This window comes from Geotrypetes seraphini, chromosome 6 (assembly GCF_902459505.1).
Source record: "Geotrypetes seraphini chromosome 6, aGeoSer1.1, whole genome shotgun sequence".
Classification (NCBI taxonomy): Eukaryota; Metazoa; Chordata; class Amphibia; order Gymnophiona; family Dermophiidae; genus Geotrypetes; species Geotrypetes seraphini.
In genome coordinates, this window is record NC_047089.1 from 250563377 (window position 1) to 250590215 (window position 26839).

The 26839-nt window shown below is 44.6% G+C and overlaps 1 protein-coding gene across 2 annotated transcripts in view; it reads left to right on the forward strand.

Moving 5' to 3' along the window:
* LOC117362746 (amine oxidase [flavin-containing] A-like) overlaps positions 1-26839 on the forward strand; it is a 147449-nt gene that overhangs the window by 102575 nt on the left and 18035 nt on the right. For both annotated transcript variants that reach the window (XM_033949651.1, XM_033949650.1), the window contains exons 6-11: positions 8001-8142; positions 14445-14594; positions 16933-17092; positions 20113-20209; positions 23240-23293; positions 26667-26724. In XM_033949651.1, coding sequence (XP_033805542.1) covers positions 8001-8142; positions 14445-14594; positions 16933-17092; positions 20113-20209; positions 23240-23293; positions 26667-26724 — 661 coding nt within the window. The remainder of the gene's footprint in view (positions 1-8000; positions 8143-14444; positions 14595-16932; positions 17093-20112; positions 20210-23239; positions 23294-26666; positions 26725-26839) is intronic.

The following is a 26839-nucleotide window of genomic DNA, read 5'->3' on the forward strand; positions in this document are numbered from 1 at the left end:
GCTGATGTAATGTCACGAAACAGATTCCAGTCTCTGTTGACATCATTACATTTTGTGAACAATCTAACCGTGTCTGAGATGGAACAAAAAAGTGACAAACTCTGGAAACTCAGACCATGGCTTGATGCTTTCAGAGAGAAATGCCTAAAAGTGGTCCCTGAAGAACATAACTCTGTTGATGAAATGATGATCCCTTTCAGGGGGAAATTCAGCAGCATCAAACAGTACATGCGTGGCAAGCCAAACCCATGGGGGTTCAAGCTGTGGGCAAGGACTGGAATCTCTGGTATACTTTGTGATTTTGATGTGTACCAAGGCAGTGTGAATGGAATACGGGCAAGATCTGAACTTGGACTATCAGGGGATGTTGTGATGAAACTTGCTTCCACACTTCCACATAGTCACAACTACAAACGCTCCACCTCCGACCTCCCTCCCTCCGCAATCACTCTAGCCGACCACTTCGCGAACAAAATCCACACTCTAAAACTGTCTCTTTCAGCTCACAGCCCCGATCCCCCACTCAACCTACGCGCAGCAGATACTGAAGGTTCAATAGCCGACATGTCCTGGACCTCCTTTGTAAATCCTGACTGGAATCTATTCCTCGAACTTTATTCTAAATACGCCAATTCCAACTGCCTATTAGATACTTGTCCTCCCACCATCATGAAATGCGCCCCCCCATCATTCAAAGCAGAACTCTTCAATTGGGTATCTCTATGCCTGTCCACGGGATACTTCCCGTCCGAACTTGGCCACATCCTCATTTCCCCAATCCCTAAACAACCCAAGGAGCCAATCTCTTCCATCACCAACTACAGACCCATCGCCAACATACCACTCTTCCAAAAACTCATGGAAGGTCTTGTCAACAACAACCTTACGAATTACCTCGACAAGTTCAATATTCTTCATGACTCCCAGTCCGGTTTCCGCCCAAATCATAGCACCGAAACCGGCCTAGCTGCCCTGACAAATTACCTCCTCCACCTGTTCTCTCTGGGTAAAAGCGCCCTGATACTTCAATTCGACCTGAGTAGTGCCTTCGACCTGGTCGACCACGACATTATGCTCAACTGCCTTGACTCCATCGGCATCTCCGGACAGGTAATAGATTGGTTCACAGGCTTCCTAACAAACCGTACCTACCAGGTCCACACTAATGGAGCCTTCTCCCACCACTGGCGTAACCCTTGTGGAGTCCCACAAGGCTCTCCCCTATCCCCCTCCCTATTCAATATTTACTTGACCCCTCTGGCACGAAGCCTAGCAAACTCTAACCTAAAATCGTTCATATACGCAGATGACATCACCATCATTGTCCCCATTACCTCACTCACTCTAGAAACGGAAAAACTCATCGCATCTATCCTCACCAAGTTAGAACTGTGGACCTCAAAACTCAAATTAAAATTGAACTCTGAAAAAACCAAAATCTTCCTAGCGAGTCCCAACCACAAATTAACAAACACTTCCCTCAGATTGAATGGGCTAGATTACCCTATCTTACCCACCATAAAAATCCTTGGAGTCATCCTGGACCGCACCCTAACCTTCGATGACCATACCAGTGTCCAGGTGAAAAAATGTTTCTGTACCCTCTGGAAACTGCGCACCATCAAACGCTACTTCGACCACCAAGCCTTCCGTCTACTCGTTCAATCTCTGGTATTAAGCATATTAGACTACTGCAACATTATTTACCTGGGATCCTATAAAAATACCATCAAACGTCTTAGAACAGTCCAAAATGCGGCCGTCCGCCTCATCTATGATCTCAAAAAATACGACCATGTTAGCCCCTACTACACCAAACTCCATTGGCTTCCAGTTGAGGCAAGGATCATCTTTAAGTTCGCCTGCCTCTGTTTCAAAACTCTTACAGGATCTTCCCCAATCTACTTGTCTGAGCACCTTGAAATAGCAGGCCCCTCTCGCACACGAAACGCCCACCTATTCACCTTTCCCTCCCTAAAAGGCTGCCTCTACAAGAGATTCATTGATAGAACCCTAGCATTCCAAGCGGGCAAATGGAACAATTGCCTTACCGCCCTCATCTCCAACTCCCCGCCCTACCACCTGTTCAGGAAGTCACTAAAAACCTACCTCTTCGACAAATTCCGCTAACGCTGCCTTCCCTCCTTCCCTGCATCCTCCTGACCTCGACATGCCTCCATTCCCTCTGACTACGCCCCCCTCCCAAGCCACTATGGCCTCTCTTTCTCAATTTCTGTTTTACCTAATTGCCCTGCCTTTTCATTGCCTCCATTTACCACCGCTATAACATGTAACATCGCTGTATACGTACAGTCTCTTCTTTAGTACTGTATATGCCTTTTTATTATTGCTATTTATGTAACATCTCTGTAAATGTAACAACACTGTAATATGTAACATCGCTGTAAATGTACAGTCTCTTCTATTGTTAACCGCATTGAACTTCCATGGTATTGCGGTATACAAGAATAAAGTTATTATTATTATTATTATTATTATCTATGCAGACAACTTTTTCACCAGCATCCCATTGATAGTTAGGCTGCTGGATTGTGGAATTCATTACACAGGAACAGCCAGACAAGTGCGCCTTCCAAACTGTAATCTTGAGGATGAGAAAAGCTTGAAGAAAAAGGGAAGAGGAAGCTTTGATGTCAGAGTGGAGTCAAATCACAACATTTGTGCTGTGAAATGGTTTGACAACAGACAGGTTACACTTGTGTCTTCCTTTGCTGGCCCACAACCAGTGGAGAAGATTCAACGCTGGGACAAAACTGCCAAAAGATTTGTTGAAGTTGAGAGGCCTTATATCGTGGCTGCCTATAACAAATTCATGGGCGGAGTGGATTTGTTAGACTCATTTGCAGCAAAATACAAGTTTCCACTGAAGTCCTACCGCTGGTACCTTTACATCTTCTGGCACACCATTAACCTAGCTGTGATCAATGCTTGGCTCCTGTACAAAAGGGACTGCAAAGCTTTGGATATCCCAAAGAAACAGATGCTAAACAGGAGAATGTTTCAGGCCCAGTTGGCATCTTCTCTTATCCTGATCGGAACGGCTGGGTCAGTGTCAAAGCGAGGGCGACCATCTGCAAGCCCAGTTTCATCAAGAGGGGGCACCTTGACTTCCCAAAAGAGGCAGTTTACAGATGATGGAGGTTCTTCAGCTGCCATGACAGCCAAAAAGTCAAATGCACACCCTCCAAAGGAAGTTTGCAAGGACATGATTGGACATTTTTCCATCAAAGCCGATAGAGGACGGTGCCGACACTGTGCAAAAGGCTATACCAACACACTTTGCAGGAAGTGCAATGTTCGCCTGTGCTTTTCAGAGCAAAATAACTGTTTTTGGAACTACCATAACTGAATAAATGAACAAATAAAACATGCACATATAGGGCTCGATTCACAAAACCGTGCTATGAAGATAGCACAAGTGCTATTTCATAGCGTGGCCGTTTTTACCCGTATTTGCGCTAACATGAAATTTTTTGTGCAAAAACACGAAATTTCTTGATTACCGCTGATAGAAGTCAATGGGCGCTTCACAGGGAAAAATTTGCGTTTTTATATGATACTCATTTTTTGTATTAAATTGATAATAAAAATTACTTTTTTCTTTATTATACTATTGTTGTTGTGTATATACATAAACTTAGGTGGGTCTTTATAAGCTGTAAAGTACAAATAAACTTTTAATTATTCCTTACATGTGTTCAGAGAGAGAGTGACACTATTGAAATTCTGCTACCTTACAGGCCCAGCGTTGCAATTTTACAACATCCTCCCCAAAAGTTACTAAAATGTCAAAATAAAAAAAAACACTGATTTAGGGATCACAAGCCTCCTATAACAACATGTGAACGTTTGAAAAAAAATTTTTTACGTTTTTTTCTATATTTGGGTCTCTGGGGGTTAAGGGATAAGGTATTTTTTCACTCATCAATACACCGCTTTTTTCTGTGTTGGGTTATATTATATTATAATGCCCCTGTATCGCTCCATGGTGCGACCTCATCTGGAGTATTGCGTCCAGTTCTGGTCTCCTTATCTCAAGAAAGATATAGCGGCACTAGAAAAGGTTCAAAGAAGAGCGACCAAGATGGTAAAGGGGATGGAACTCCTCTTGTATGAGGAAAAACTAAAAAGGTTAGGGCTCTTTTAATATGTACATTGCTTAGAAGTCTGATTAGGCGATTAATCAAGAAACCTAATAAACTTGAAACTTGAAACTCTTCAGCTTGGAAAAGAGACCGAGGGGAGATATGATTGAAGTCTAGAAAATCCGGAGTGGAGTAGAACGGGTACAAGTGGATCGATTTTTCACGCCATCAAAAATGACAAAGACTAGGGGGACACTCGATGAAGTTACAGGGAAATACTTTTAAATCCAATTGGAGGAAAAAACATTTAATTCAGAGAATAGTTGAGCTCTGGAATGCATTGCCAGAGGATAGCGTAGCTGGTTTTAAGAAAGGTTTGGACAAATTCCTGGAGGAAAAGTCCATAGTCTGTTATTAAGACATGGGGGAAGCAACTGCTTGCCCTGGATCGGCAGCATGGAATGTTGCTACTCTGGGGATTCTAGAATCTTGTTACTCTTTGGGATTCCGGAATCTTGCTACCATTTGTGTTTCTGCCAGGTACTAGTGACCTGGACTGGCCACCGTGAGAATGGGCTACTGGGTTTGATGGACCATTGGTCTGACCCACTAAGGCTATTCTTATGTCCCACCGTGCTATGTCTGACCATGCCAAGTTTTGTCATGCTACGCTTGCCTTACTATTTTTGCCATGTCGTGACATACTAGATTAGCCATGCTTGTAATACAGGTAGCCCCTGGGTTAGGAACGAGCTACTTTTTTAAAGCTGTTCTGAAGTCGGGTTTGTATATCATTCGGAACTTGACGATTTTAAGATTCTGCTCCCAGCTGCCAAAAGGGCCAACCGTCCCTACTAGTGTTCCCTCTAAGGTACAGCGCGCACAACCACACTCAGTTCTTAATGTGGCCAGGCGTCATTCCTGAATCCGCTGCAGGAGAAGTGGAGGAGTCTAGGCCATTAGAAATACTGCTTTGTGAAATCACATGAAGGTGCAACCACGTTCTTAAGTACAAATCGTACTTGTCGGGCAATTCTAACTCGGGGACTGCCTGTACTTGACTCACATAAGAATATAAGAGTTACCATACTGGAAGAGACTGAAGGTCCCTCAAGCCCATGTATCCTGTTTCCAACAGTGGCTAACCCAGGTCAGAAGTATTTCTTCATAAGGAAGTATTTCTTCACAGAAAGGGTTGTAGATCACTGGAACAAGCTTCCAGAGCAGGTGATCAAGGCCACCAGCGTTATTGATTTTAAGAATAAATGGGATGCCCTAGTAGGATCCTTACGAGGGTCGAGTTAAGGAACTAGGTCATTAGTACTCAGAATTAATGGGGTGGGTCAGTAGAGTGGGCAGACTTGATGGGCTGTAGCCCTTTTCTGCCGTCATCTTTCTATGTTTCTATGTTTCTATGAAGTGCCTGGCAAGATCCCAAGGAGTAGCAACATTCCAGAGCTGAGATTGTGATGTCATAATGCCTCATTCCACCAATGCCTAAGAGCCAACCTCAGCAGTGATGTCACAATGGCTTGATTAATCCTACACAGGTAGTCCCTGGGTTAAGAATGAGTTACGTTTTTAAACCGGTTCTTAAGTCAGATTTGTATGTAACTCAGAACTTGACGATTTTAAGATTCTGCTCCCAGCTGCCAAAAGGGCCAACCGACTCCCAGTGTTCCCTCTAAGGTACAGCATGCACAACCACACACTGTTCTTAATGTGGCCAGGCGCCATTGCTGGATCTGCTACAGGAGTCTCTGCCACTGGAAATGCTGCTCAGTTAAATCAAATGAAGCCACGACCGCGTTCTTAAGTACGAGTCATACTTAAGTCGGGCATCTGTAACTCAGGCACTGCCTGTGCTGTGTCTCACCATGCCATGTTTTGTCGTATTATGTTTTAACCATGCTTCGTTAACTATGTTTTGCCATTTTTTGTCAGACAATCTTTTGCCATCACGTCGTATAAATACCCCTTTATTATGTATGTAAACTTGTAACCCGTTTTGAGCTCTTCTGGAAGGATGGGATATAAAATCAAATAATTAAATAAATACCCAGTTGAACATCAAAATGTAGGCGCAACCACTTATGCCATGTCTTTGGGCCGATGGAAATGGTTGAACCCAAATGTAGGAATTCTATTCAGTGTGTGCGAGAACAGTGGGATCGCCCATGACCCCCCAGGCTCTGCCCAGGTTAACACCTCCTTTGCAGCTACACACAAGAGCATTGGCTCCCCATCACCCATCGCATCACTTATAAAATCATCTTACTTTCCTTTAAAATTAAACTTTTCCATCAACCACTATTCCTTGATAAACTATTAATTCCACAATGTTCTCCTCATACGTTAAGATCCACTGACCAAAAACTCCTTTTTATCCCTTCCCTAAAAGAATTCTACTACACCCGAAAAACTAATTTTGCAGTAACTGCACCTACATTATGAAACTCTCTTCCTCAATATTTACGCGATGAACAAAATTTAATCAAATTCAAGACTAGCTTAAAGACTTTTCTATTTCAAGATGCCTTCGAATGAACCTAAATCACTCTTTTGCTTCTCCCAAATCTTCCTCTTCTTTTTTTTTCTTTTTTTCTTTCTTCTCTCTCTCTTTTCTGCTTCTTATCGCGAGTAAGTATTTGCCTCAACAAAGCTACCCTATCCTTCATGTTCTATCCCCTCCCCATCTTCTCTTTCCTTACTAAATTATGTAACTTCTCCCCTCCTTCCCATACTTTCCTCACTTTCCAGTTTGTCTAGTCTATGTCATTTACGTTCACTTCATTTTATAAATTTTTTAGCCTTTACAAAACATTGTTAACCGGCCAGACATTTGCTTTATGGTCGGGATATAAAAAACTAATAAACTTGGAAACTTGGAAGCCCAGTTACAGAATAGCTTCTCAGTACGCTTTTGTACCTATCGACAGTTATCTTACATAAGAACATAAGAATTGCCACTGCTGGGTCAGACCCCTGGTCTATCATGTCCAGCAGTCCGCTCCCACGGCGGCCCTTAGGTCAAAGACCAGCATCCTAACTGAGACGAGCCCTACCTGCGTACGTTCCGGTTCAGCAGGAACATATCCAACTTTGTCTTGAATCCCTGGAGGGTGTTTTCCCCTACAACAGACTCCGGAAGAGCTTTCCAGCTCTCCACCACTCTCTGGGTGAAGAAAATTGGAACGCTCTTCCGGAGGCTATTATAGGGGAAAACACCCTCCAGGGATTCACGACAAAGTTGGACAAGTTCCTGCTGAACCGGAACGTACGCAGGTAGGGCTAGACTCAGTTAGGGCGCTGGACCTTTGACCTAAGGGCCGCCGCGTGACTGCGCCCAAAGTTAGGAATCTAATTAGCGCCTAACTTACGGCGCAGTATGTAGAACTAACCTGTTAATAACCAAACACCTTCCAAAATGTTGGGGAAGAAAATTGAAGGGAGGGGTGTGTGTGGCTGAGAGCTGGCCTAGACATACAATACCAGGGAATTCTGCTACTATTTGGGTTTTTGCCAGGTACTTGTGCGAAGACGGGATATTGGGCTAGATGGACCATTGGTCTGATCCAATAAGGCTATTCTTATGTTCTTAGTGAGCCAAGCATAGGACAATTGAGTCATTGTGACATCACCGATGAGGTTGGCTCTTAGGCATTGGTGGAATGAGGCATTATGACATCACAATCTCAGCCCTGGAATGTTGCTACTCTGTGACTTAGATTGACCTCCGTGAAGACGGGTTACTGGGCTGGATGGACCATTGGGTCTGACCCAGTAAGACTATTCTTATGTTCTTACCCTTTGCACCTGTACAACCTCGAGGGACAAATAAGAGTGTCGAGCCGGTCACCATGCCACCTCTCTTCTATTCTTTTCCACATGCAGCACGGTACGGAGATTCGCAACGCTTTTTGTGAATGTGAATGTGACCTCAGAACCCCATCAAGTGTCCCTGCTCTGGTTCCTGTGGTATACGAAGCTGTGTGGAGGGACCGTTAGGATGTTCTCTATTACCAACGGAGGGCAGGTATGCAAGAGAAATGGCGTGCTGGGTATTTCTGTAAAGAACCCACAACTCATTAGTTCTCGGACATAAGGAAAGAAAGCAGCCCTTGCCACATATTAAATGGAACCAGTAAAATTGTAAACCAGAAAAGAGACTTAACTTTTGGCCAAGAGACACACTTAGGTAGGTTACATGAGCACCGTTCCCTCTAAGCTGGAGTCCTCCAAGTGCACTGCTGCCAGTGGAGGGGGGGTGGTGTTTCAATATTGTGTTTTCATTCAGGAAGAGGTAGGTTCCCTGGAGTCCTCCAGAATTTGCTTGTCCTTCACTATTGAAAATGTAATAGTGAAACAGCACCACCCACTGGCAGGACCGTAGAAGGAGGACTCCTGCTCAGCTTAGAGCAGGGGTGTCAAAATCCCTCCTCGAGGGCCGCAATCCAGTCGGGTTTTCAGGATTTCCCCAATGAATATGCATGAGATCCATTAGCATACAATGAAAGCAGTGCATGCAAATAGATCTCATGCATATTCATTGGGGAAACCCTGAAAACCCGACTGGATTGCGGCCCTCGAGGAGGGACTTTGAGACCCCTGATTTACACCTTCTAGTAACCAAGCCCGATTTTTGGGAGAGGTGGAACTAGGAATGCCAGCGCCCCCACTCCAGCCTGCCGCTGTCTCCCCCATCGCTTCATCATCTGGGCCTCCCACCGCCATATGCCTCAGCACCGATGTGAGGCTTTTCCTTCACAGGCCACAGTCCAGTACCGTTGTGTCCCACCACCTCTGACAATTTCATGTTGGAAGAAATGAGACACATGGCTCCGGAAACTCCTGTAGTCCTGAAACTCCTGTAGGAAACTAAGGGCTAGATGCACTAAAGTCCCCGATTGTCTAACGATCGTCGCTCAGCCGGTTTGACCACTTCAGCGACTGATCGAATTTGCCGACCCACTGCACAGAGCGGCTCGCCGTGTGGTTCTCCGTACGGTTTCTCTGATTCTGGCATGCAAATGAGGCCATTAATATTAAAACCAGACATCTTGAATGCCAGAATCGGTATTAAAAAATCAGCAGGAAGGTTGTCCTTCCTTCCACCGGATGCCCCCCCCCCCCACAGACCACCCTCATACCTCATAAATAGATGACAGCAGGAGGTATGCCCAATCCCTCCTGCTTGCAGGCCCACCACTCCAAAATGGCAGGCCTTGGCCTTCCCTGGTGCATCCTGGGATGCGCGGGGAGAGGCTTAAGGCCCTGTTAGGCTCAGATGCCTGAGAGGGTCCTTAGGCGTCTGAGCTAATCATGGCCTTAGGTCCCTTTGCATGCATCCCAGGATGCACCGGGAAGGGGAAGGCCCACCATTTCGGAGTGGGACTGGGCATCCCTCCTGCTGTCATCTATATTTGCGGTACGGGGGGGTTGGGAGGTGGGGGAGCCAGGAGTATCTGGTAGCAGGAGGGAATGGGTGTCTCTCCTGCCAGTTTTTTGGGGAGAAGGAGTGGAGAGGGGGAGGGGTCAGTTGGGAGGAGCATGGGGGGGGGGGGTCAGTGCAGGGTGGTTGCTTCGCAGCAGCAGGAGGGAGTGTATGTCCCTCCTGCTGATTTTTTTATACTGTTTGATACCAGGGTCGTTCATCGGGAGGAGGCTTTTTTTTTCTTTTTTTTAATGGGGCAGATTTTGTGCATGTGTAACACACACACATCTGTGCCATAAAAAAAAAAAGATAAAAGCCCCAACAGCTGCTTTGGGGCTTCCCCTTCCACTCAGCTGTTGGGCTTCCCCAAACTGGCTCTGTGCATGTGTTAAAGACTCTCTGATTGGATGGGATTAGGGGGGAACCTCTGTGCAAATCTTTTGCATGCAAACTTATTAGAACATCATTTGCTGTTCCAGAGTCAGCCAAAATATTGGCCAACAGTGACTCGCACAGTCTTAACGACCACGTTTTGTGCATCTAGCCCTAAGTGTGCCCCCCTCTCCAAAGTCAGTGCTTTTCTGCAATGCTTGTTTTGTTTACCACGTTCTGGTACCAGCTTTGGTTTTCAGGACTCTTCTTCCCCTACTGGGGAGTTGGGGGAGATGGTTCAATCCTAATAGATCGAGATTTTCAGTTTGTTGTTCTCCCTCTTTCTAGACATAGGATGAAGTTAAGAGGCTCCAGAGGTAGATGCATGGAACAGTCTCCCAATAGAAGTGGTAGAAACAGAGACTGTCTGAATTCAAGAGAGCGTGGGATAGGCACATGGGATCTCTTAGAGAGAGGAAGAGATAATGGTTACTGCAGATGGGCAGACTGGATGGGCCATTTGGTCCTTATCTGCCATCATGTTATTCTGTTTCTATAACTATAAAGTGCTATGACCTCATAATGCAAGTGTAAAGAGCCTTAGCCAATAGGAAGAGGAGATGCAAATGTTAAGAGCCTTAGCCAATAGGGAAAGGAGGAGATAGTGGATGTTGTAAATGGGCCATTTGGCCTTTATCTGCCATCAGGTTTCTCTGTTGTTACTAAAGTTCTATGGTAGCTGAAAAGAGCCTTAGCCAATAGGAAGAGGAGATGCAAATGTTATGAGCCTTAGCCAATAGGGAAAGGAGGAGCTAGTGGATGCTCTGGATGGGCCATTTGGCCTTTATCTGCCATCATGTTACTCTGTTTCTATAACAAAAAGTGTTATGACATCACAATGCAGGTGTAAAGAGCCTTAGCCAATAGGGAGAGGAGATGCAAATGTTAAGAGCCTTAGCCAATAGGGAGAGGAGGAGATAGTGGATGCTGTGGATGGGCCATTTGGCCTTTATCTGCCATCACGTTACTCTGTTTCTATAACAAAAAGTGTTATGACATCACAATGCAGGTGTAAAGAGCCTTAGCCAATAGGGAGAGGAGATGCAAATGTTAAGAGCCTTAGCCAATAGGGAGAGGAGGAGATAGTGGATGCTGTGGATGGGCCATTTGGCCTTTATCTGCCATCAGGTTTCTATGTTTCTGTATTTCGACCTCTTCATAATCCCAAGAAGACAATAGAATGACTAATCAGTAGAAATCTCGTTTAAGAGGTATCTAGAGGTTTCTCCATCTGAAAGTCACTTTGTATTTACTCTGGAATTTTGAAAGGAGGCCAACGTGGCTGGTGGTTTTTAAAATGCTGGATGCAATGTTTAAATTGTCTTTGTACATCCAGTGTCACCAGTCATAGAAAAGATGGCACTAAATATCCATATTCAGTGGTGACTCTTGCCAGCTTTCTGTAGAATTAAGCCGAATGCCCACACTCTGCCCTGGTACTACTCGGCTAGAGCCTAATTTTGTGTGGCACAATTATAGAATAGTGTCAATTATGCTTGTAACAACTTAAATGCATAATTAGCTGGTAATTGGCATTAACCAATAATAGACTTTATTTGTTCTAATTACACTAATTTACAAATAGATTTCTAACCGCCCTTAGGGCTAGTTTGCGAGCCGTTTGCGACCAGATTTCCCTCCTGCAGTATTCACTAACCTGTGTAGCGATCAGATTCCGGTGGGCGCATGCAAATGACGGGAACTGCATGCCAAGCAGGGCAGGGACGCGATTCACAAAACTATTTTTTGATCCGACTGGGCTCCTAAAAAGCGACTGCCGAGGACCGGTCGCTGAAGCCAGGGCAGGATTAACCAATAGGCCCAGTAGGCACGTGACCTAGGGCCCAAAATGGTCAGGGGGGCCCGATGAAGGAAGGCATCGACATTGTTTTTTCCAAACGGCGATGGGCCCCTCTAGCATCGATCGGCAACGCGGCCCCCACCCCATTGACGGAAAGTAAGAAAGGCAACAGGAACTGTAATGGTGAAAGCGGTGCTGCATGCCCAAAGCTTCCCTCTGATGCAGCTTCCTGTTTCCGCCTGGGCGCATGGTGGGGTGGGGCGGGGCAGGGGGGCCCAGTGTATTTGTGTGCCTAGGGGCTCTCGATGAATTAAGTCTGAACTTAAAAGTTTTCTATATATAGATGCCTTTACTGACTAATTTTTCTCCTTGCATTTTTAATTTAAAAGGTCAATTGTCTTTGTCTCCCTCCCTATTGTTTTTCCCAGGAATTAAATATTTTAAAATTGAACTAATGATTTTAACACTGAATGTAACCATTAACTAATTTTCCTTTTGTTTCATTTTAATTTGTTGAAATACCCTTTAAGTGTAATGTTATATTTGTATTTTAGATAATCGTCTGTTTTTATTTAATAATTGTAAGTGTGTTATCAAAATTTTTTTATTAATTTGTACATCGCCTTGAATTTTGAATTGGCGATAAATCAAAATACCTAATAAACTTGGAAACTTGGAATCCTGCCCTGGCTGAAGCCTTTTGCGACTGCCCTGCCTTCTGCCGCCCCGAACGCGCCTGCCTGCCTGCCCCGAAACCCCTGCCTGCTCGCCCCGAATCTCCTGCTCTCTGCCGCCCTTCCCTGCAGTGCAAGCTCGTGGTTATAAAGCGGGGCTGCATGCCGCAGTGCAGCGCCAGCTTTAAACCCGCAGGTTCACACTGAAGGGAAGGAGGGAAGAGGCTGACAACGACGCTGACGCAGCATAGGAGCAGGAGAATCGGGCTCCAAACATGCCTGCCCCGACTGCCCGTGCAAGCCCATGGGTTTAACCCAAAGCGGGTTAAGCCCACAGACTCGCAAAAGTTTAAAGTAAAAAAAAGTCATGGCTCAGACGGGTCTGCGCATGCGCGATCTGTGGAGGCAGAGGGGGGCGTTCCTCCGATCGCCCCCATCTGCATATTTTTAGGTTAGTGAATTCGTCGGACTTGCCCGAATCGGAAACGGATTGTATCCTTCAACTTTTATGCAAAATCCAAAGTGTGCAACTGCAAGAAGGCATTTTGTCTGGGTTTTGAAATGAGCAGGCTGACGGGGGCAGGGTAACATAGTAGATGACGGCAGATAAAGACCCGAATGGTCCATCCAGTCGGCCCAACCTGATTCAATTTAAATTTTTTTTTATTTTTCTTCTTAGCTATTTCTGGGCAAGAATCCAAAGCTTTACCCGGTACTGTGCTTGGGTTCCAACTGCTGAAATCTCTGTTAAGACTTACTCCAGCCCATCTACACCCTCCCAGCCATTGAAGCCCTCCCCTGCCCATCCTCCACCAAACGGCCATACACAGACATAGACCGTGCAAGTCTGCCCAGTAACTGGCCTAGTTCAATCTTTAATATTATTTTCTGATTCTAAATCTTCTGTGTTCATCCCACGCTTCTTTGAACTCAGTCACAGTTTTCCTCTCCACCACCTCTCTCGGGAGCGCATTCCAGGCATCCACCACCCTCTCCGTAAAGTAGAATTTCCTAACATTGCCCCTGAATCTACCACCCCTCAACCTCAAATTATGTCCTCTGGTTTTACCATTTTTCTTTCTGGAAAAGATTTTGTTCTACGTTAATACCCTTCAAGTATTTGAACGTCTGAATCATATCTCCCCTGTCTCTCCTTTCCTCTAGGGTATACATATTCAGGGCTTCCAGTCTCTCCTCATAGGTCTTTTGTCGCAAACCTCCTATCACTTTCGTCGCCCTCCTCTGGACCTCTTCAAGTCTTCTTACGTCCTTCGCCAGATATGGTCTCCAAAGGACGTAAGAAGACTTGAGGCGGTCCAGAGGAGGGTGAGGCTGGGGCGTGGCGTGGCCATAACGGAGCATAACTCGGCGGAGCCTGGGGGGGGGTCCGGATTTTACATACATAAAATCTGGCAACCCTAGCCAAAGCAAAGCATTTATTTTCCATGTTCTGATGTAAAGTACCCATTGGGTTTGCACCAGTGCCGACAAGTGTGAATATTTTCTTCTGAATTCGCTTTCCATCGAAGGGGCTGATGAACTAAGCTTTTAGTGCGGCCACAGGAATGAACCACGATACCGGCTCATAGAAATATGATTGAAAACAATTCACAAGACGTTTTTACATCCCAGGCTGCCGGCTGGGATACCGAGCTCCGTAATGTGTTTGCTTCTTCAGGTTCATATTTGCACTTTCAAAAGTTACTGAAATTGACTTTATTTCTAAGATTCTTTTTTGAAAATCACTGCTGTTGGTTATGTAAACCGCATTGATCTGGAAGGTCTAGAAATGCACTGTGATGCAATGTAATATAATGTGAATTTTAGCAGTAACGTGTGCATAAAATCACCAATTTTTAATGCAAAAATCTTAACTTTAGCTTCCCGAGATATAATTCAGTCTTGGCATAATTATGCAGCTTATTCCCTAGTTTTGCATCCATTACCCTGCTGGTTTTATTTTTCTCCTATGCTTCCAAACTTGCATGGGATCCCAGGAGAGAAAGTTTGTGGGGGGCTCCGGTCAGATCAGTGAGAAGATTATGGACCGCCTGGAAGGCCGGGTAAAGCTGCAAAGGCCAGTGGTCAGCATCGACCAGTCCAGAGACGGCGTCCTTGTAGAGACCCTGAACCGTGAAGTGCATGAGGTAATTGAGTCAAGTCGCAGCGCTGTGGGCTCCAAGGGACTGTGGGTGCAGCTTTTGGGAAGACCAGATAAAGCCCTTCTGTTCCAGGTGGGCCTTCTCTTTGCTTCCCCTGGTGCCTTGGCAATGGCCAGAACGTCAGTGAAATGCAAAGACTGTCCAGGTTTTGATTTTAAAACTTACTCCCACCTCTTGTTTTCTGTGTCTTGGAATGCTCTAGATCAGGGTTGCCCAAGTCTGGTCCTCCAGATCTACTGGCAGTCCAGGTTTTCAGGATATCCGCATGAGAGAGATTGGCCTGCACTGCCTTCTTGGTATGCAAATCTCTCTCTTATGCATATTCATTGTGGATATCCAGAAAACCTGGCCTGCCAGTAGATCTCGAGGACCGGACTAGGGCAGCCCTGCTCTAGAGCAGAGGTAGGGAACTCCGGTCCTCGAGAGCCGTATTCCAGTCGGGTTTTCAGGATTTCCCCAATGAATATGCATTGAAAGCAGTGAAATAGGTGGAGCGCACATAGATCAGGGGGAGGCAATTCTGGTCCTCGGGAGCCACAGCTATAAGAACATAAGAATAACCATATTGAGTCAGAACAATGGTCCATCAAGCCCAGTAGCCCGTTCTCAAGGTGGCCAATCCAGGTCCCTAGTACCTGGCCAAAACCCAAGGAATAGCAACATTCCATCCAGAATCTCAAAGAATAGCAAGATTCCGGAATCCCAGAGAGTAACAAGATTCTAGAATCCCAAAGAGTAGCAACATTCCAGAATCCCAAAGAGTAGCAATATTCCATCCAGAATCTCAAAGAATAGCAAGATTCCGGAATCCCAGAGAGTAACAAGATTCTAGAACCCCAAAGAGTAGCAACCTTCCATACAGAATCTCAAAGAATAGCAAGATTCCGGAATCCCAGAGAGTAACAAGATTCTAGAACCCCAAAGAGTAGCAACCTTCCATACAGAATCTCAAAGAATAGCAAGATTCCGGAATCCCAGAGAGTAACAATATTCTAGAACTCCAAAGAGTAGCAACCTTCCATACAGAATCTCAAAGAATAGCAAGATTCCGGAATCCCAGAGAGTAACAAGATTCTAGAATCCCAAAGAGTAGCAACATTCCATACAGAATCTCAAAGAATAGCAAGATTCCATCCAGAATCTCAAAGAATAGCAACATTCCGGAATCCCAGAGAGTAACAAGATTCTAGAACCCCAAAGAGTAGCAACATTCCATCCAGAATCTCAAAGAATAGCAAGATTCCGGAATCCCAGAAAGTAACAAGATTCTAGAATCCCATAGAACAGCAACATTCCATCCAGAATCTCAAAGAATAGCAAGATTCCGGAATACCAGAGAGTAACAAGATTCTAGAATCCCACAGAGTAGTAACATTCCATGCTACCAATCCAGGGCAAGCAGTGGCTTCCCCCATGTCTTAATAACAGACTATGGACTTTTCCTCCAGGAATTTGTCCGAACCTTTCTTAAAACCAGCTATGCTATCCGCCGGTCAGGTTTTCAGGTTATCTGCAATAAATATGCACGAGACAGATTTGCATCTCAAGGAGCTAGAGCATCTAGAGCATGCAAATCCATCTCTTACATATTCCTTGTGGATATCTGGAAAACCTGACCTGACCTGCCTGGGGCTCTTGAGGACTAGAATTGCCTCCCCCTGACAAAGATCATCAAATAATCTCTCCACTAATTTGTATGTTTTTTTATGCCTACGAGGTGGCACTAAATGGTTTGTGACAACAGTGGTCCCGGACTGTGCTCTGAGGCTTTTCCTCTCCAAATTTAAATTTATGGTGTCATTATTCTACACCTTTTGAAGAGCTTGTTATGAGCTATCCGCTTCTAGCTTTTACATATTACTGGAAATATTCAAGATGCTCCAAAGTTAAGCTTGCTTTCTTTTGGACCCTGAAGTTTTCCTCCTGACCTTGTAATTAAAACGGTCTATGGATAGCTCAAGGTGGTCAAATGCTAATTAAGAAGATACAGGTGCTCCCTAACTCTCTCCAGTAGGTGTCACTGTTGAGAGAATGCTGGGACTCCCTCTCTCTCTCTCTCTTTCTAGTACTGCTGTCTCTACTGGAACCTCAGCCAGCCATACAGAGAAGCAAAAGCCTGACCCTTTAATAGAAAAGATTCTTAATTTGATATTGCCTCTCCGTGCTTTCCTAAATCTTTCTTTCCCTGACTCCATTGTATTACAATGTTGGTACATGAAATATACTGTAGTTATTGTACTTCTAATCTACCCTGGGGCTGGCTGCAGCCATTGGTAGTGTTCTGTGTACGAAATACATCCCAGTGTCTTTCATTTTCCTGTAGGGCAAGTATGTAATTTGTGCCATACCTCCAGTCCTGACGACAAAGATTCACTGTAACCCAGAGCTGCCGGCTTTGAGAAACCAATTGATCCAGCGGCTTCCGATGGGATCCGTTATCAAGTGCATGGTGTACTACAAAGAAGCCTTTTGGAGGAAAATGGGTGTGTATAGTGTAAAGACAGGGGAACAGATGTGGTATAGCCTGCTGCCAGAGTCACACTGCGGCCTTGTGATAATATGTAAAGCATGCTTGTCCAACCTATGGCCCTGGTGTCAAAATCTGGCCCATCAAGTGTTTTTTTTTTCTGGCCCTCGGAAGCTTGGCATAAGAACATAAGAATAGCCTTACTGGGTCCATCAAGCCCAGTAGCTCATTCTCATGGTGGCCAATCCAGGTCCCTAGTACGTGGTCAAAACCCAAGGAGTAGCAACATTCCATTCAGAATCCTAAAGAATAACAAGATTCTGGAACCCCAATGGGAGCAACATTCCAGAGCCGAGATTGTGATGTCATAATGCCTCATTCACAGTGCCTCAGAGCCAACCTCGTCAGTGATGTCATAATGGCTTGATTGTCCTATAAGAATATAAGAACGGCCATACTGGGTCAGACCAATGGTCCATCAAGCCAGTAGCCCGTTCTCATGGTGGCCAATCCAGGTCACTAGTACCTGGTCAAAACCCAAGGAGTAGCAACATTCCATACAGAATCTCAGGGAATAGCAAGATTCCGGAATCCCAAAGACTAGCAACATTCCTTGCTCCCGATCCAGGGCAAGCAATGTTTTCCCCCATGTCTTTCTCAATAACTGACTATGGACTTTTCCTCCAGGAACTTATCCAAACTTTTCCTAAAACCAGCTAAGCTATCTGCTCTTACCACATCCTCTGGCAACGCGTTCCAGAGCTTAATTATTCTCTGAGTAAAAAAAGATTCCCTTCTATTGCTTTTAAAAGTATTTCCTGTAACTTCATCGAGTGTCCCCTAGTCTTTGTAATTTTTGACAGAGTGAAAAATCGATCCACTTGTACCCGTTCTACTCCACTCAGGATTTTGTAGACTTCATTCATATCTCCCCCCAGCTGTGTCTTTTCCAAGCTGAAGAGCCCTAACCGTTTTAGTCTTTCCTCATACGAGAGGACTTGGCAAATCCTTTGGTGCGTACAGTGGAATTCCCGCCTTCCTGCCATGACTCACCTCTCGCTAAGCTTGAGCCAGCGGTGACGGGGAAGTTCGGGGTGGTCTTGTGCTTTCAAGTCTCGTGAGTCTTGACACTGGGAGACGATCCTGAATTTCCATCACCCCATCGCTCAAGCTTGCGGAGAGTCGTGTCGCAGTGGGGGGGAGAAGAGATTCCAATGCGTCTTCTACAGCTGAAGCCAGGTGAGGTGAAAGAGACGGGGGGTGAGGGGCGACACATGAGAGAGTGCAAGAGAGACTGGGTAAAGGCAGGGGGTACATGAGCGAGAGAGGGTGGGTGGGGAGGGGACAAGCACCATTGTACACTGCTATTATTTGACAAAACGTGTAGCAAAATAGAATGGTTTGTTTTGGCGTCCAAATGTTTTTTAAAATATATAATGAGGCCCTTGATAGAAAGAGGCTAGACAAGCCTGATATAAAGCCTTATTATTTTGTTGCAAACCGCCTTGAATTGTGCTGCAACTGAGGCAGTATATCACGTGTAATAAACGATAAACGATTAGTGACACTTAATAATTTTCAAGTTAAGAGAGAAAAGGCAAAACCCATGAATGCCACAGAGTAAAGTAAACAGGACTATGAGAGTTAAAATGCCAGTGCTGGAGCTCCGGATAGGGTTACCGGATTTTCCCGCAGGCCCACCCAGTTCCCACTGCGTCACACCCCGTTCTGTCCTCCAGCCCTGCCCCCAGACGCCATCTACGAACACCACCCGATGATGTCATGCATATGCACGCGCGACGTCACCGCATGGATGCCCCCTCCTGACCTGATTTTTACAGGAAGCTTTTCAAAACCCGGACACGTGCTCAAAAAGGAATTTATGTCCAGGAAAATCCGGTCGTCTGGTAACCCTACCAGTGGATATTGTAGCCCATAACATGTGGAAGTTTTTAAGTCCCAGCAGCACACTGCAGTGCCTAGGCATTGCATCAGGGCGGCCCGGGGTGGCAGGAGCCACACCCCAAAAAATAGCTAGCCACCCCAGTTTGATCATGTGTATGTTTTGGGAGGAAATTAGGAGAACAAGATGCCTCACTCTCTGGCATCTTCCAGGCTCCACTCGTCCGAAGCACCGATACTTTATTTTTTAATAAAAAAAAATTCTTTATTTAAATTCTAAACTATTGACATACTTATCAGTCAAATAAAAAAAAAAAAAATACAATGCAAACGGAGATATTCCTGGCCTGTGCAGATGAGGACAGAGCTTGCAGGAATGGGACAAGGGCAGAAACAGGAAAAGAACTCGCCGGGATGGGACCCGAAAATGGGTTCCCGTGGGGACGGGGAAAAATTTGTCTCCGTGTCATTCTCTAGTTGGAAGTCAAGGCAGGCCAGTCCCAGAAGCTTCTCTAGTTGGAAGTCAAGGCAGGCCAGTCCCAAAAGCTTTCTTTTCTATAAGGCCCACTTCCTCTGATGCAACTTCCTGTCCCCACAGAGGAGGGCCTTGCAGAAAGAAAGCTTCCGGAACTGGCCTGCCGTAACTGCTGACAGTGCTGGTAATGAATGAGAAGGTTGCAATGCATTGGTGGAGGGGGGAGGGAGGAAGGGAATTAAAACAATTACTGGACCCCAGGAAGAGGTGGGGGGGGGGAGGAGATGTGGGTGTTAGATGCTGCACCTCAAGGGGAGAAGAAGAGAAAATGATACTGCATGAGCAGAGTGGAAAAGGATGGTGCATGGGGGGGAGGGTAACAATAATACCTGACCAAGGGGCAAGCAGGGAGGGAGAGAGAGAGACGGCTGCATCTGGAGGGCCTCTGAGCATGTGCGGATGACATCACACACATCCGAGCATGCTCTAGGCCTTCCAGACGTGGCTGGAGCTCGTCCAGAAGAGAGAAGGCTTTGCGGGGGGCGGGACTGTAGACGGAGCTGGAGGCAGAACGTGGCAGGGGTCATGTGTCCAGGGCTTCCCAGAGAAAAAATATGGTAACTCTATGTAACACCACTCTCTTTTTCCACCTGTCACAGGCTACTCTGGCTCTATGTTCATCGAGGATGAAGGGGTGCCTGTCGGAGTTACGATGGATGATACGAAGCCCGACGGTTCTGTTCCTGCTATTATGGGGTAATGGGAGATATACGGACTGCAGATGTATTATGCACAATGTTTCATATACAAGAAAACACACACGGGGGCAGAGATATGAATGTCTGTTGTCAGACACAAACTTCATTTGAAGGATTGCTTGCAAACCTGAACTACCCATCCTTTTGTTCTATTGTATAGTAAGGGTAGTAGTAAGGGTGTAGTAAGCGTGTAGTAAGGGTGTAATAAGCGTGTAGTAAGGGTGTAGTAAGGGTGAGCGGTGCCCGGGTCAGTGGCGCCCCTTCCCTTTCCCTTTTTAACTTCTCCGGCTTGAGCGGCGTGCCCATATCGTCGCCAGTTCACTCTTTGTAGTTACTTCCAAGGCGAAGGTCCCAGAAGTAATGTCAGAGAGAGCGCCAATGCCGATGTGGGCAGCAACCTCACGCCGGGAAGTAAAAAAAGGTACAGGGCATGCGCACGCAGCAAGGAGAAGAGCGAGGGGCGAGGAGGAGGAGGGGGTGACGCGCCCTTAGGAAGACCGCGCCCGGGGCGGATTGCCCCCCCCCCCCACCCCTCCTTAGTACGCCATCGATTGTGTCTCTCTGGGATCTTATTCCTTTATCTTCTCTGGGTTATAAATTATACTGAGGCCTTCACGGCTTTCCCTTGCTGGGCCTTGGGTCGTCCAACCTATCTCTGTCTCTTGGCTCACTGACTGCAGTGCATTATGGGATTGTGGAAGCTTCCGAATGTAAACGTTTGTCCTTTATTCTCAGGGCTCTGGCCTCAAAATTTTTAAATAGAAACATGGAAAACTCAAGTTTCAAGTTTATTTATTAATTTGATGAATCGCTTATCCATAATTTACTAAGCGAATTACAACGAGTTATAATAAACATATTAAAAAAACAAACAAATAATATTAAGTAAAAAAGGATAAAAAACAGACTCATAAACAAACATAACAAAAATACGAGAGGACAAACGGGAAAAGTTACATCGTTAATTTTTAGGAAAAAGAGGAGAGAACCATTCAGGGAAAAACATAAGGAAGGGTGACTTGACTACACTGCATAAATTATGTTTATTTTAAAGACTAAAGGCATCGTTAAAAAGAAAGGTTTTTAGTTTATTTTTAAAATGACTGAGTTCTTTTTCATCTCTTATGTATCGTGGTAGGGAGTTCCAAGTTTGGGGGGGGCCACTATTGAAAACATGTTGTGACGTCTAGTGCCTACAACATTTAAAGAAGGAACTGCCAATAGTCCTTGCGTTAAAGATCGGAGAGTGCGTGATGAGTCATACGGGATGAGCATCCGATTTAGAAATAATGGTTCACTCGTGGATAGAGTTTTGAATACCAGAAGCAAAATTTTATAAGTAATGCGATGGTTCATGGGGAGCCAATGCCATTCAATCAAAAAAAGGAGTTACATGGTCATATTTTTTACCTTTATGTCAAAGTTTGACGGCGATATTTTTGAATGACCTGTAAACGGCAGAAAAGGGGCCACAGCCCACCAAGTCTGCCCACTCTAATGGCCCACCCCCCTTACTTTATCCCCCTACATGCGTATCCCATTTACTTTTAAAATATATGGCCGGCATTTCACTATTCTGGTAACTGCTACCGCTGAGGGAGGAAGTTATCAACACAGGCCTCTGCTAAGTTGGATTATTTTATCACAAGTCAGTTTATTTTCTTATAGGATCTCATTGCATAAAATGGGATCCTGTGCTACAAACTAGAGAATGACACGGTAAACCACGCAGTAAATCCGCAGGAATGGAGACATTGGCTAAACACTAATAAACTGGCCCTTAATATAAAAAAAACAAATTTGATGATCTTTCCATGGAAGGAAAATCCCACACTTATCACCCCTATTACTATAAGAAATATTCCTTTACAGATAGTTAATAAAACGAAAATATTAGGAGTAATTGTTGATTCTAAATTAAATTTTCATGACCATATAAGTCATATTGTTAAAACTTCATTCTATAGATTACGACAAATTAGATCCATCTCAAAATTTCTGAATGCACAATCTTTAAACATTCTTATCCACTCATTAGTCATATCAAAAATAGATTATTGTAATTCTCTTTTTAGAGGTATTGCATTAAATGAAATTAAACGTTTACAAATTATACAGAATGTCTCTATAAAACTTATTACTAAATCTAAAAAATTTGATCATGTCACTCCCCTACTTGAAAAGGCACATTGGCTCCCTGTCATCCATAGAATAACTTATAAAATCTGTTTACTTACATTTAAAACACTACTATATAAGACACCTGCTTTTATTCATAAACTTTTAATACCTTACCATCCAATTAGAACATTAAGATCTATTGATCAAAATCTATTAACAGTACCTTCATTGAAATTGATTAATACTAGACGGCAATTTATATTTTCCGTAACAGCCCCTCAAACCTGGAATGCTCTTCCAATTTTTATACGGAACGATCAAGATTTGGTAAAATTTAAATCACTATTAAAAACATTTCTTTTTAATGACGCTTTTAACTCCTGATTTTTTATTTATTGTTTCTCCTAATGTGTTTTCCTATGTTTAATCTTTTATATAACGAATGTATTTCATAACCCTATTTTTACCCAATGTAGTATAATAAGTTTTAACCTTTGTAAGCATTGTGATTCCCAAAAGTTTGTTTTGTTTGTTTGTTTGTTCTCTTTTAACTAAATTTGATTTGTACATCGCTTTGAATTAGAGAAAGCGATTAATCAAGAATAAATAATAAACTTGAAACTTGAATTTGCATCCCATGTACTGACTAAACGTATCTTTATTGTAAACCATTTCTATCCCATGTACTGTCAAATGTATCTTTATTGTAAACCGCTTCGAACTTCACGGTATAGCGGTATATAACAAATAAATTATTATTATTATTATTAAATGCAAAATTCATGGGGGTGGGGTAGAAACGAGCAAAATATGAGCAAAAACCAATATGCAAAGGAAGAAAATCATTGCATTAAGCTTTCCAAGTCATGAATTTTTCCCCATTAATGGAAATTTTTCTTAAATCCAGTTTCATCCTGGCAAGACAGGCTTCTGATCTGACTCACCTGAGCACTGAGGAAAGGTAAGAGAATGGAATAACAATAGGATTTGACCATCTTGATGTACATTTTCAAGTATAGCCTCTGAGTCTGTCACATTCCAGGAAAATACCAGATTATACTATTGTAAAATCTGGACCCATGGCCCCGCCCCCAAGGCCCGCCCAGTTCTACCCTGTCCTGCCCAAGTCACGACCCTTTCCGCTCCACTTTTCCCTCTCTGTCCTGGTGGGCTCACAATCTCTCTAATGTACCTGAGCCAATGGAGGATTCAGTGACTCGAACCCATAACCTCAGGCTGCTGAGGCTGTAATTTTAACCACTGCTCCACTCTGGAAATCAAAATGTAGTAAAAATGAGCCAAGTAAAGGACAATCAAGCCATTGTGACATCACTGATGAGGTTGGTTCTTATTGGTGGAATGAGGCATTATGACATCACAGTATCAGCTCTGGTTACCAGAGACTGAAATTCTTCACACTATTCATTCAATTTTCTATACTATTTTCCCAGGGGAGCTCAGAATGGTTTACGTGAATTTATTCAGGTACTCAAGCATTTTTCCCTGTCTCTCCTGGTGGCCTCTCAATCTATCTAATGTACCTGGGGCAATGGGGGGATTAAGTGACCTGCCCAGGGTCACAAGGAGCAGCGTGGGATTTAACTCACAACCTCAGGGTGCAGAGGCTGTAGCTTTACTCCTTGCTCAGATACTACGAAGTGTTGGCTTTTAGTCATCCCAAAGGTTCTATGGTACAATAATATGGCTCACTTAAAAAAAAAAAAAAAAAAGTTATTATTTTATAAACTACAACAGTGTAGTACATTTGATTGAATACAGAAAAATATTACAGAGAATACACCATTTCATACAATTAGTATATAGAACATAACTTTACCCACCCACCCTCCTATCAGTTATTAATAATACATTGATATGAAGAATTAATATCAATTTCTCAATTACCTCTCCCTTCCCCCCCCCCCACCCCGGATGTACCCTATTTCCCTGATGATAAGGCAGGGCCATCAAATAAGACAGCCCCCCCTTTTTAGAAAAAAATGTAAAATAAGGCACCCCCCCGCAAATAAGCCACCCACCGATACCTGCGCTTACCCGAATCGGGTGGTACGGTGGGTGACTCCGTGTGGTCCCTCCGTCTACCGTATTTGCCTCCATGGCTGCGTGCCGCGCCTCGTCATGAAGTGAAGAGGAGGAAGTGACAGGACTGCAGCGCGCGCACGTGACTCCGCGCAAGGAAACACAGGCAGCTTCCCTCATCCCTCCCTAACGGAGACTGCAGGAGTTTGTTCACGGCCGGAACATCCAAAAGTGAGACACGCAGACGGGTTTCTTTTGCTGTGAGCAATACCACTTACTGTATATAAAGCCTGTTTAAAATGCATACGGTATATAAACAATGGTTTCACATTGTCAAGTCCCCTCTGATGCTGCACTACAGAATAATCTCTTTACTGTGTTTCCCTGATGGAGAACATTGGGGACATTAAATGGTACAATATATGGTAGGATGGATAAAGCTGGCCATACACGGTACGATTTTTCGGCCGACCGATTCTTCAGCCGACCGTTTTCTTCCTCCAACGAACGCATTGCGAACGTACCTATCGCGAACGTAATAAAATTATGTTTTTTTTTCAACAATAACTGTGTACTGTAGTCTTCTTCATGGGTAAATAAGGCATCCCCCCGAAAATAAGCCCTAGAGCATATTTTGGCCTTCCAAAAAAAATAAGACAGTGTCTTACCATCGGGGAAACAGGGTATAAGGAAAAACTTAGAAGAAAGGTACATAAACCATTAATGTGAAGCAGCAAATAAAGCCAATGGACTCCCTAATTTGTTAAATGAAACACTGGACCCCAAACATTCTGCATTCATTCTCTCATATTTGTATGTGTTACATACATTTGTCCACCAAAAAGTGTAGTTTAATCTATCATGGCTTTTCCAGTTTCTCCAATTGAACAGCTATTCCAGTCAAAACCAGGAAAAGACGGCTTTTATATTTATCAAGGGGAGGTATAACGTGTAACATAGTGCCACAAATTATGGCTTCATTTGTTAAGGGAATATCCGATTCAAAAACAATATTTAAAAAAACCCCCAAAAAACAATAATATGGCTCACCAAGACAAGAATACTGCCATGGACCGCACTATTTATAAATTTAGAATTATCTCCCTTTTGGTACGGGCTCTTCCTGTTATTTACATTGTCCAACGCGACACGGACAAGAGGACATGGTTTGAAGCTAAGGGGGGACAAGTCCAGGACAAATGTCAGGAAGTTCTGCTTCACGCGGCGAGTGGTAGACGCCTGGAATGCTCTCCCAAAGGAGGTTATTAAGGAATCCACTGTGCTGGGATTCAAAGGCAAATTAGATGCACATCTCCTTATGAGAGGCATAGAGGGATATGGGTGACTAAAACTACATCAGGTGTACACCTGACTGGGCCTCCGCGTGTGCGGATCGCCGGGCTCGATGGACCATGGGTCTGATCCGGAGATGGCGCTTCTTATGTTCTTATGTTTTTACCTCAACAGTGGTAAACGTAGGGTTATCAGATTTTGTTAGCTGAAATCCCGGACGCATAGCCACGCCCTGTTCTGCCTTCAACCCCGCCCTGTTCCGCCCCCCCAGCCACGCCCCCCACACGAACCTACATGGCGTCAGGGCAGCATGTGAAGGACCTCCGGGCATGGGTGGAAGTTGGCACGATGATGTCATGCACATGTGTTTGATGTCATTGTGCCAACTTCCGCGCATGTGCGGAGCTCCTCCACATGCTGCCCCGACATCAGGGACTTCCATAATCCAAACAAAGTGCCTTCTGGGAACCCGGACGTCCGATAACCCTAGGTGAACCCTCCTAGGCCTGACAAGTTGCAACCTTTTTACAGCAAAGACCCAAGATTTACAAACATCCGCAAGTTGTAGCTTCTCTGCCCTCCAACCCCTCACTCTCATCCCTCCCTCCCTCCCTCCCCTGCCCCTCCTCACAACACATAGCCAAGATTCTCTCCCCTCTCAAGGCCTGGACCCTTTAATCTCCCTTCCAACCCCACTATTCCCCCACCCCCACCCAGGCCTTCCAATGTACCTGGTGATCCAGCAGGAGTCTTTGAGGCAGGAGCACGGCCCTCTTGCTCCTACCTCCTCGCGGCTGCCTTCTAAATTGGTTGCCGCCCCGTCTTTATCTGCCGTCATGTAATATGTTATGTTACTATGTTACCCATGAGCGCCTCGTTCTAGAATTGCCCTTTAAGTAGGAAATGTCTTTCATTATACAGTACATAACTGTTTCATATTTTCTACGAGACAGATGAAATAGCTTTGGTTTGATTTCTGAAAATTTTTCTCTGCCCTGTAGGAAGAAGAGAATTTGTCAGCTGTATGCAAAGGTCATGGGAACAGACAAGGCACTGCACGTAAGAGATGGTATTCTCTGCTACTATCAATCAGAACAAAATTCTGCCTGTTTATAGATTTACAATATAATTTTCATGACGATCTTTAACCCCCCTCCCCGGGTTTGTTTTTTTA